This window comes from Poecilia formosa, unplaced genomic scaffold, assembly GCF_000485575.1.
Source record: "Poecilia formosa unplaced genomic scaffold, Poecilia_formosa-5.1.2 Scaffold829, whole genome shotgun sequence".
NCBI classification, from domain to species: domain Eukaryota; kingdom Metazoa; phylum Chordata; class Actinopteri; order Cyprinodontiformes; family Poeciliidae; genus Poecilia; species Poecilia formosa.
In genome coordinates, this window is record NW_006800768.1 from 23,740 (window position 1) to 36,230 (window position 12,491).

The following is a 12,491-nucleotide window of genomic DNA, read 5'->3' on the forward strand; positions in this document are numbered from 1 at the left end:
CATTCAACTTTGTACAGAACAAAGTATTCAATGAGAATATGTCATTCATTCAGATCTAGGATGTGTTATTTGAGTGTTCCCTTTATTTTTTTCAGCAGTTTCTACTGCACAATTGTTTATCATATTGTGTTGGTCTTTCACATTAAGTTCCAAAGAAATATATCTATATTTTTGGTTAATATTCATTAAAGTGCTCAGTGGTACGGTACTGAGCCCCCCAGGGGGCATGGGGAATTTTTTTTTTCTTTTGCGTTCCCTCGCAACGCAAAAGAAAAAAAAATTCCCCATGTCCCCTGGGGGGCTCCGTACAGTGGAAATTGTCTTAGTTCTGCACAGAAGCTAACATCTACTATGTGCCTTACATCCATTCCTCTGAATTCAGTACATTCCACAGAACCTTCTGTGAATATTGAATAGGCAGGGGTCTACGGACGGTGTATCAATTTGATTGTCTAGTCAAATGCAAAGCTCATGTATAGGAGAGCAAGCTGTAAGAGTTCTTCCACATGTGTTTCCAGCTCTTGCTGAATTACCTGCACTGGAGGAGGGAGAGTCCTGAGATCAGCACATGCCTGTCTCCTTCATCTGTGTTCGGTCTCCTCAAGACATCATACCATGCTGTTCTCCCACAGCGGGACCACGCTGGCAGCAGGGTGCTCATCTACAGAATTGGTGAGTATAGCTGTGTGTTTGTGAGAATGTTGTACGAAGCCTCTACAGGTGCAAGAAAGGCAGGAATCTCAGTGTTTTTAGACAGTTCTGTTTAACTTGAGAAACAAATGTCGACTTGGTTTTATCAATTATGCCAAACTGCCAAATCCTACATTCTTCCTAAAAGGCTGACAACTATTGTTCTTGCATTTATTACCTGCAGATTAGATTACTGCAATCCTTTATATTGTGGAATCGATCAATTAATCACTTAATCATCAATTCATCACTTGCAGTTAGTCCAAAACACTGCTGCTCGTCTTTTAACAGGTACCAGAAGGCATGACCTCCTCACTCCAGTTTAAAGGATTTACATTGGCTGCCTGTTCATTTTTGTATTGATGTTGGTGTTACTTACTCGTAAAAGTTTGGCATCTAATTATCCAACTGTTCTCCTTAACTTTTACAATCCAAAAAGTCTCTGAGGTACTCCTAGAGCAGCTGATGACCAGATTAAAACCCAGTAGAGATCGAGGCTTTGCCATTGCAGAAACACGACTCTGGAACCAGCTCCTTCATATTCGTGCTGCAAAGTCTGTACAGTTTTTGAAATCTCTTCTGCAAACTCATTTCTTTGGTTTCTGTTTGAGTTCAATCAGATCTGTTTGCTTGCACTGTCCTGTTAAGTTTATCCTATTTTTTGATTTCATTATTGTTTTTACCCTTTGTGAAGCACTTTGTAGTTTTTAAATAAATTTGACATTGACACTTTTTTAACTTGAAGAATTCAGTTCCTCCCCATGAAATTAAAACCTTTGCTTGCCATCCATTTTACAATCAAGCTTAGGTCCTTCAGTGTTTGCAGCGAGATGCTGCAAATCATCTGTAGCTGCTGCTGCTGTATCATCTGTCAGGATAGCATCATCAGAGTGAGGGACATAAACAGGCAGGTTCTGTTCTGGGGAGTCTGGAACCTCTGGAGATGACTGGACAAAGGAAGCTTCTTCATAACATGCAGAACATTACAGACAACCTGAGCATCCTCTTCATCAGACTGTTATCTCCTGACTCACTGTGAAGCAGACTGCTACTGCATCCCCAGCAGAGCGTATCTGAAAATCATCTGAATCTAAACACCTGTGTATGTGCTGCATCACATTCTCAAAGTCTTGCCAGTGTTAACTCACATTACTGTCATGTAATGTAAATGTTATCTTTGATGTGGACAAAGATAACATTTGTCCAAAGGCTGTTTTTGCCATGTTGGGGTTATTCTGTGGCCAGTCAGGTCTCCTGCTCTTAAACACATTTTTATGGTGCTGGGATGTAAACTCTGATCCAACATATGGGGTTCAACCTGGTAAAGGAGAGAATAGAAAGGAAATAGTGTTTGTGTCAAGCTTTAGAGGAGACACTATTTGTTGACATTGGACCAGTTAAGCAATGTTTGTTTCATTCTGCACAATGAAACATATGTTACTCAAATCTCAGCCTGGGTCACTCAGTTCTCTGAGTTTCTCCCTTTCACGTTTCATAATAAGGCATGATAGGTTTTTGTCTGCTCTACAGTGTTAGTAGATGGGTGTATGTGTGCATGGTCTTGGCCTTTGTGTTGTCATGTGATGAAATGGGGACCGACCCAGTGTGCACTCTGTCTCTCACCTATTTGCAGTTACATTTATCCAAAAGAACTAATGCCACATGTCCTTTCTGCAGGGCAATGGAACCCAAAAGATTGGTCAGCATTCCAGGTGTTCAGGGTCAGCCTGATGACATCAGAAATCATCTCCAGGGAGACAGAGACGCAGAGGCGAGGTTTGAAGGCGATATTTGACCTGAAGGGGTGGAGTTTGGGCCATGCCCTGCAGATCAACCCTTCCCTTGCCAGAAAGATATCCTCTGTGCTTTCGGTATGAAGGTGACATGGGATGAAAATGACACCCAAGACTCAACTCTAACTACTGTTTATATGTTATTGTGTCCAGCACCAAATAATGTGATTGTACAATCCTTTGTTCAGGACTCTTTTCCACTAAAAGTGAGAGGAATTCATTTGGTTAATGAGCCGATGTTCTTCCGTCCAGTCTTCACTATGATCCGTCCCTTTCTACCAGATAAGATCAAGCAGAGGGTGAGAGTCATCATCATTGCCCGCTTCCACACAATGATTTGCTACAGCACAGAGCTAACAATAACCATTTTCTTACATTCTGGTTTACACACAAACATCCACTGTGGATGTACCCTAAGGTATATGGTATTTTTTCTGTCATAGGTTCATATGCATGGTACAGACTTTCACCGTACTTTAAGTGACTTCTTCTCACCAGATGTTCTCCCTCCAGAGTATGGAGGAGAGGGTTTGGGAATAGAAGAAGTCTGTCAGGCTTGGACCCAGGAACTGTTTCAATCTGAGAACCTCTTGAAACAGATTGCTGCTCACCCAACAGGAGACATTTCCACAAATACTGGAGACGCTTTGATCTCAGAGGAAAATGAGACAATGACACTCACCGAAGGCTGATGTTTGGGACCATGATAACTTGGTTGTGTTGGTGTAAAACAGATAGATAAGTTGTTGGCTGGGTGACATCATGACTAAAGTCAGATCTGCTTTATACCTTTCAGGACCAAATCATCTGAGTGATGGTATGTTTTAGTGAAGTTTCCTTTTGAATTAACAGCCTTCTTGTTACATTTTTAGTTCAAATTCTGATCAAGAGGATGAAGTTGCAACAAAATTACTCTGATAAACATCAACTAGAAGATGTTGATGTCAGGATTATGTCTGGGCAGGCTGGGATTAATCTGAGGTCCAGAAAGTAAAGCTACTATTTCTGATTCTCATTTGATGCACTAATAAAGTATTTAGGTTTTTACACCTGGTTGGCTTTGAACAGGCAGTTATGGAAGCCTCAAATGCTGAACACTGTCCAGTCTGTCATACCTGGAGGGAGCTTGGTATACGATCTGCCTCAATCTTCAATGTTAATAACAATTGATTTCTATCCAAGTCACTTTCTGATGCAAATGTGACATGTTAGAAGAACAGAAAATATTATGTTAAAATGTTAAAAAACAATGTCATTTTCTTCTTGAAACTCTAGGGAAGAGAACAAATTTCTCTGTTCTTGAATAGCCCTGCTCTCATATGCTGTTAGCTTGAACTTCTACAAAAATAAAAACCTTCCTCAGATGTTAACAGAGTTTTTCCACCAAATTTAAGCTTTTAACTGCTGTTTCAGTCTGAGTTATTAATATGAGTCTGTGATATGAAGGTATGAACTTTAAGCTTGGCACCCTGTTATCTAAATTTAAAACTTATTTTCAAATAAAATTGGAAGTTGTTGTCCAGTTGTATAGCAGAGCTGGCTAACAAAGACTGTGTTTACTAGGAAGCCTCCCACACTTTTCAGTTCTCTTTGAGGTATAAGTGATGATGATGTGATGAGTTTAAAATGGAAATAAGAAAATAAGACACTTTATGTATAACTGTTGTGAGCCTGTTGTGACTGGGTAACCATCAGCCACTAATAATGTTAATTAGCAGTAGCTGTTCAAAACAGAGACCAGATGTAAAAAGCCACTGTTCATTTGTGCACTGAAAGCACAAATGAAAAAAAAAAAATCAGAAAAAATATTACAATATTTACCAAGAATATTGCAAAGTCAATATGTTTTTAGGATTCATCCCTAAAAGTGACTCTTTAAAACACAAATTGAGATAATGAAATCCCCTATTTTTCTGAAAACATAAGACTGTGTGTTTCTAAGTTTTCTTAGACTTAGAACAACATAGAAATAGATACAAAACTCTAGAAAAGTCTGGACTATTATTTCACACTTGTTACACATTCTTCAAGCTAGGTTCCTGATTTGTGAAAATCTTATAATAGTAAGGGGAAAAGGATGTTTGTTTTGTTTTTTTTGTTTGTTTTTTGTTCATGTGAACCCAATATCACATGTTGTCTCAAGAGCTTGATTTATCATCACACACTGGATACTAATACAAAATTAAGGCGTTGAAAGAGTTAGGCAAAGCAGGTAAGATGTTACCTACTGATAACGTCTCAAAAGAACCAAGTTCATTCATTCTGATGTGGGTTCTACTGGCTGAGATCCTCCACATTTTTTGGACCAATCTCTAAAAACCTACTCAGTTCTTTGCTACAGCGAAGCTTTAAAGGCAGAAGTCATAACATTTTAACTGCTCCACTCATATAATCAACCTTGTTAAACTCACATTCCTACAGTTTGTAGAGCATTTTAATAATGTGTTCATTTTAATTCAATCACATTCCATATCTACAATTTGAACAACTTTTCCAAAAAAAACTTGACTGTCTCTATTCTTCATACTTATAAATATATATTTGGACTAATATCAGTCCTGTAGAAATGACTAAGATAAATGTTAATGTAATAATGTGAGTGAGCTGTGTAATATGCAGTGTTCTGTCACTGCTGCAACAGTTTCTGTGAATACAATGTATTTTGAGTATTATTATTGCTTTCAAGAAATTGAATTTATTGATAATTATTTTTTACAATGCTAAATTATGATTTCTGTTGAGAGTAATTTAAGCTATGAAGTATGACTTAAAAATGTCAGTATATTTTTCATATGCAAAACTCACACAAAAGCAAGTCTGCGCAATAATTGGATTGCAGGTGATAATAAAATGACCTGAAACATTCATATGTCTGATTATTTGTGTTTTCTTAAATATGGTTATGTTCAATTTTACTTCATAGCTTGAATGTTTTAACCCGTCATTAAAGATGAATCATAATATCTAAATATTATGATTCCATAAATGTTGTTTCTCTGCTTGTTAGACAATATCAAAGCAACATTGCACTAATAGAGATTTATAACTTTGCTTAGGTAAATAATATAATGTAGTGCAATCATCAAATTTAACTTTTCTGACAAAGTTCTCACAAGTACCAAACAAAACTATTGTTTTAACCCTTCCTCCTTCAATATGAGCTGTCTCAGGTTCTTAGCAGCGCTCAGGCTGCCCATCAGCACAGACTTGTTGTGGTGCTTTTTTTTTTATAAAGTTATAATTAAAAGGTTTGTGCTTCATAAAACCCCAGCTTAAATGTATATACAATAGTAGTCTATATATATTTTAATGAATATATAGATATAAACCTTTATTTATTTTGAAAGTGGAAACCAAAGCCAGAACTTAGTTTTCCCTCCATCTGGTACTATATAAGATGAGTGCTAATACCAAAACATAAAGTTTTTCACATGTAAATATAGGTCTATTCACAAAACTGCAGGTTGAAGTTTCAACTTCAAGTAGAACAACAGCTCTAACCTTACAGAAAGAGCAACAATTAAATGGTTTAGGTCATTCCATATTTTTAAGGATGGACTAGTCAAAGTCTAGACATAAATCTACATAAGAATCTGTGGCAAGGCTTGAATACTGATACTCTGACAGTCTGGCTGAGTTCCTCCTAATTTGCTAAGAAGAATGGATAAAAACATCAGTCTCCAGAAATTCAAAGCTGGTAATGTGGGTACATACCCCCAAAACAACTTCCAGCTGAAATCAAATTAAACCAAATTACATGAATAACCCAAAGAAAATATAAATGCTGTAACTCAAACAATTCAAATTGTGTCTAACAGTCATTGTTGATAGTGACAACTGTGTGCAGGTAGGATAGTGGCTTGTACAGCTTTTATTGTGTTATTGCATATCTTGTGTTTTCTTCCCTGCACTAATAGTCCATATTGTAAACAGCCTACAACACATGCACATTATGTACATTTAAAAAGTCATTCTCTTCAGTTGCAGATCTCCTTAACTGTGAATGTAACACTTTTAGTTTTGATAACTGACAGTAATTTTTGTCATAATCTTGTAGATAATTTTGTGATTATTGCTATTAATCTTGTTTTTCATATTTTTAACACTTTTTGATCTTTGTGTGAACTTAGGCCTCATGATGCTGCTGCATCATTTTAACAAAGTTCTGAAATCCACAACACTGTAATTGAAAGCTGTACTTTTTAATGTGCTATGAATGTATTTGTTATTTTCTCTGAATTGCGTGTTTTCAGAAAGTGATTTTAATGTATTCTGATATGTTCTGGCACATCCTGTGAGTCGATAGGCTGTATCAAACAGGACAACATGGCGTCTGTCAGTTGATCATAAAAAGTGTGCCTGCTGAAGCAGGCATCCTTCTGGTCATGTTTATGCTCTTATTGTTAGCATAGATCTCTGTCTCCATTTTTAATTTTTTCATTTTTCATATTAAATATTCAGAATGGACAAAGTTCCCTCCATCTTATTCCTGCTTCTCTGCAATGATAGTTGACATCACAGACGATTCTTTTCCTTGTCACTCCTCGTCTCCTCGTTGGTGTTTTTGTGCCGCTCTGCTCTGTACACACTGTACAGACCTTTGGTCAGTGAGGGAACCTCATGTCAATCAGCCCAAACTCAGTCAGACAAACATTCTCTGCTCTGCAGCTGCTGATCTGCCTGATGATGAATGAGCTGTGAATGTTCAGACAGATGCACAGAAACCTTTTAGATATGCTGTTCTATGTGTTCCAGATACATGCTGTGTTGTGGAAACCATTTACATCAGGTTATCATGACCTACTTATCTCTGCTGGCAGTTTGCATATCAGCTTATATCGATAACAGTTCAATGGGCTCTGCTTAAAACAGGTTAACTGATAGTTACAATACCAAATTCAAAGGTCTGACTGATTTTGAATATTTCTTTATGACTCAATGTTTTTCAATTATCATTAATATTAAAGTAATAATCATTCTTAATTAGGATAACAATGAATTAGAATGTATTGTAGACTACTTGGGGCCCCAACATTTAGATTTTCTTATCAAACCACTAACCTCCCCTCCATGTGATTCTGAAATATTGCTTAGTCAACGTTACACAACTTAGAAACAAGTCTGTGAAAGTGCTGTCCTCAGTTTCAAACACTATGAAACTTGACCTATGACCAAGTGCGCGCCCAGAGAAAAGCAGTTAATCATTACATTGAAACCTGGCAGGAAAGAAAAAAGAAATCTGTTGTTTTTATATTTTACTGACCTGACCTGTTGAAGCTTATTTCATACAAAAAAGCATAAGTAGATTATTTGATTCTTAAAATGAACTGAAGCAGGCAGTGTGGTCTTAAATGTGTCAACATTTGGACAGTTGTTTGTGTTTGTGTGCTACTTTACATTTTCAGGACAGCACAGAACAAAACAGACTTTTCTTTTCAGGTTCTGAAAATTTTAAAATGGTTTTGGCTCAACACTATTCTAATCAGGACAAAGATGAGTGAGAAAGGTTTTTTTTGTCACAGTACTCAATAAAGACTATACAGGCCTTTCTGTCCCAAACATCAATTGGCTTAAAAACAGTTCCCAGTCGTAAGCAGTTTCTTCCTCTCAATGGTATTTTTTCTCCTCGCTGGTGAGGAGAAAAGGATGTTCTTTTGTTGTTGGCATAAATCTCTGTCTCTGTTTTGAAGCTAAAGGATGTTCCTCTAGTATCTGCACTTTATCCCAACACTTTTTACATTTCATATTAATGCTGGTCAGAATGTTAACTCTCTTCGTCTGAGTAATACTACACAGTCGCTTATTATCATACAACATGGCTGGCCTACTGCTGGTTACATTGATTATTCAGTTACATTAGTTCTAATTTCAACTTAGAAAGAAAATCTTTGCAGTTTTCCCCAGTTATGTCCACATGATACACATCCATTTAATTATTGTATTGTTATGAATATTTGGTATATTAATTGATGGAAAAAAATGTTTTATGATGGAGGATCACCCAAGCTTCAAAACATTCTTGTATTTGCTAGTGGAGTAAATGAGACACCACCAATCGGTCTCCTCCAGCACCGTTCACTGAGTTTCCCATTGAGGGCAGTGAAGGCAAAGTGAAATAAAATTAGAGTAAAACACATCATTTTCATCCAATTTCTTTGCCTTAATCTTTATTTTGCCGTTTGTAAAGTTTGAGTGTCAAATATTTGTTTTACTGCCACCTTCTGGGAAGTTATGTACAGTCCAGCATGATGTGTTGGATTAAAAAAAAAAGTTTTGTTTTCTAATATCAGCTTTTGGTTTTGTGCTACATTAATTTGGAAAGACTGTGTAATTTTACACCATACATTTCCTAGATGGATGTGCTTTTTATAGCTGTTCTAGGGGTGATGGTGGGAACTGCAGTTTGTCATGTTATTATTATTAAATAATTGTTAACATATTATGTGTGTGTGAAAGTCAACTGTTTCCTTCCCTCCCAAGAAGGTTCTGGGTTCGATTCCCAGCCTGGGGTCTTTCTGCATGGAGTTTGCATGTTCTCCCTGTGCATGGTGGGTTCTCTCTGGGTTCTCCGGCTTCCTCCCACAGTCCAAAAACATGACTGTCAGGTTAATTGGCCTCTCTAAATTCTCCCTAGTTGTGAGTGTGTGTGTGCATGGTTGTGTGTCCTGTCTGTCTCTGTGTTACCCTGCAACAGACTGGTGACCTGTCCAGGGTGTACCCCGCCTCTCACCCGGAACTTTAGCTGGAGATAGGGAATAGTACCTCCTGACCCCACTAGGGGACAAGGGTGTACAGAACATGGATGGATGGATGAATGAGAGTGGATGTATGGATGGATGGATGGATGAATGGATGGATGGGTTGATGGATACAGAAAAAAAAAGAAAATAATTACAAATGTCCACTAGAGAGGACAATTTTTCAACTTTTAAATACTACGATAAAGTACAGTCAAAATAATTCATAGAATGTTTTAATATGTTGCTAAGAGACTTATTTAGAATATTCCAAAACAATTTTAAACCAAAATTTGCACAATAAAAAGTTTTATTATGCACTTACTTTTTCTATTCCCATAAAATGTGCTTGTACTGATGTGCGCTATTTTTATGAATGAGAAAAAGGTACGTACAAAAGTCCCACCCCTTCATAAGTGGCATCATTGAAAAGCCCTAAGTGTCCTCTGTAGATACCAAAAGGAATTAATTCAGTAGCATGCAGTGGGTGGGAGATATTCAAGTTTAGAAACTCTACAGAGGACAAATTTTAACTACTGGTAGTCAAGAGGATATTCAAATTTTCTGAGATGCAGAGTTTTGGGTTTTCATTATCTGTAAGTTATAAACATCAGTATACAATAAATAAAAGCTTGAAATATTTCACTCTATGTGTAGTGAAACTATGTAATATATGAGTTCCTCTTCATGAAGTGAGTGACAAAATGCATTGCATTTTTTCACAATATTTGAAATATTTTACATATACCTCAGTGGCGCAAAAAGTGTGTATGCAGCGCAGGCAACGCATAGGGGCGCTGCACCAGAGGGGGCGTCAAAACCCCGTCTGGAGGGGGCGGCGCCGATGATGACTTTGCCTACACTTCACCGCGCCCTTACGCGCCCGATTTAGGGTTTTGCATCCACCTGAATAATATGTAGTTGCGCCCCTGAGATACCTGCTTGTAAAACGTAATTTTGCCAACTGTCAGTGAAAAGCATTTATTCCATTATTTCAGTGTCATCTGCCTGTCATAAAGTGAAAAACAGAAACTAGTCCTAAGAATTTATTTTAAATATCCCATCTGGTGCCATTTATTTAATCCTCATTATCCCACTTTTCTAGATAGATGATGTTTCTGTTTACATGGCATCTAAATGATGCATTATAGGGATATTGTATAAAGCTTTAGAGGGTGTCCCTAATTATTTGATTATCAAAAGATAATCAAATAATTATTTGATTATCAAAAGATAATCAAATAATTTGAACTTAAAAATGAGAAAATCCATGACAGACATCCACTGGAAACAGAACTTTGCATTTGTATGTGTGCAGGCTGAATTGTCAGAATGTATAGAAGCATGAGGAAATGGATTCTGTCCATTCCCTCATGCAGGAGCAGGAGCAGGGATAACCGGAACAAAGAAAACAGCCCCACATAAGCCTCTACCCACAGAGCTCAACACACAACTATTACAGGGAACAGTCAAACAGGAAATAAGCAAATTGACAAAGATTTAGAAAGGTAATGATTACTTTTGGGTTACCAAAACAAATCTGGATATACCTAATTCAAGGCTATGTTTAGATTGGCTAGAAAATTGAGAGAAAAAATCTTTAAAAAAAGAACCAAACTTTGTAAACCATGCATCTTTTACTTTGTTAATTGTCTATTGCTGGGGTTTTTTAGGTTTTGGCATAGTGACCTGATGACTTGAATTTTCAGTCAAGTTTGTTTATAATCATTATACTGAAGTCAATGTAATGTAAATTAGAAGTTTTTGATAAATCAATCTCTGCAATAAAAAACACAAATATACATTAGCAAACTACAAACTAAGTGGACTTGTGCCTCTGTTCTCCCTTCATGCAAATGATAATCTGTTAATCTGATTAGATCACCTCTCTATCATGATTAGGTTATATCAAATGGCTTATTGTACAAATAGTAGGCAAGGACAGCTGTCAGGAAACACACATGCACACAAACGCATGCCACACACACACACACGTTTTTGTTACAGAACAAAAACACACCCGGAGGCTACTGTCTGTAAGCTGACCAAACAATGGAAATGCCTGCTGAATAACCAAATGTTCTGCTTTGTGCAGACGGGAGTAGAGTCAAGTCAATTCAATGCAAATCATTGCTTATTTTCACATATAAAACTACTCTATCCATTTGAAAAAGGTACTTATTTTTAATGACAGAAAGCATAAAACAATGGAATCAAGTAAACCTTTTGTTTAGCTTTTTCAATCCAGACAAGAGTGTAAGGGCATTCTTACATGTTATCAAGAAAAGCTTTTAGTGATCAACTTTTATTACTACATATACAAATTTAGCATCTAAATGATAGTGAGCAAAGATCATAGAGACCTTCAAGGGCAGAACTAATGGGGTGGCATGGGGTGGCAGTTGCCACTCCAAACGAGAGCCTTGCCACCCCTGTTCCCACCTCAGCTAGCGACAATGAATTCAACAAATAGTTATGGCAAATCGGACATTAAGCGCATGAAACTCTTTGTTCCGACAACATTGAATGCAACACAATGTAACCTGACACCCACTGCTAAGTAGCAGGAAGTGCGAGAGAAGGACAGTGATTTATCGTAAGTCACACATGCGCCATTGCTGTCCATTGAGCAGGGCTTAAAGAGCTCCGGCCGCGGGCCGGATTTCCGGCTTTTGACCAAACGGTCCGCCTCAACCAAACTGTAGTCTCCAGGCTAGACCGGAACGTGTCGGCGGCGACACCTCTAAATTTGCAGTACCGTAATTCCGCCACACGTAGCGCTATCTGAAAAATTTCAACGGTTTCTGAAAGGGGAGACGTTGCACTTTACAGCAAATATCGGGTTAATACGGCAACTTCACAGCTGCAGCTGCAGAGAGTGTAATTAATCCGGGGCACTCCTTTAATAGACCGTAAATTGCGAAAATAACTTGCTGGATATTGAAAGTTCCGGTTGTTATGGATACATGGGTTAGTATATCATCTCACAGGACATTTAAAAAACTACTTACAATTAAAATAAGGAAGATTTATTTAGTCAGACGTTTGAAACTTGGGCATAGCTCCGTCTGGGGACCAGACTTCCAAGCAAAGCGAGCATGGACCTTACCAAGCTCCGCCCAGAAATGCCCCCTAAAATCCCACGTGGCTGCATGTCTCACAAACAAAGCCTCGGAGCTTAGTTTCTATGTAAACATGGCTCTTTCATTTCGACTGACTCTCTGCAGAGTATTTCTGAGTCGATTAGTGTAGCATTTCTGCCGGATTTTCA

General features: G+C 37.6%; 1 protein-coding gene across 1 annotated transcript in view; it reads left to right on the forward strand.

Annotated features, from left to right (window-relative positions):
• The window catches only part of ttpa (tocopherol (alpha) transfer protein), a 6,921-nt gene extending 2,598 nt beyond the window's left edge, over window positions 1-4,323 (forward strand). Inside the window, exons 2-5 of the mRNA XM_007543464.2 lie at window positions 519-672; window positions 2,368-2,561; window positions 2,672-2,782; window positions 2,927-4,323. Of these exons, the coding sequence (XP_007543526.1) occupies window positions 519-672; window positions 2,368-2,561; window positions 2,672-2,782; window positions 2,927-3,175 (708 nt within the window). The 3' untranslated portion in view covers window positions 3,176-4,323. The remainder of the gene's footprint in view (window positions 1-518; window positions 673-2,367; window positions 2,562-2,671; window positions 2,783-2,926) is intronic.
• The last annotated feature ends 8,168 nt before the right edge of the window (window positions 4,324-12,491 follow it).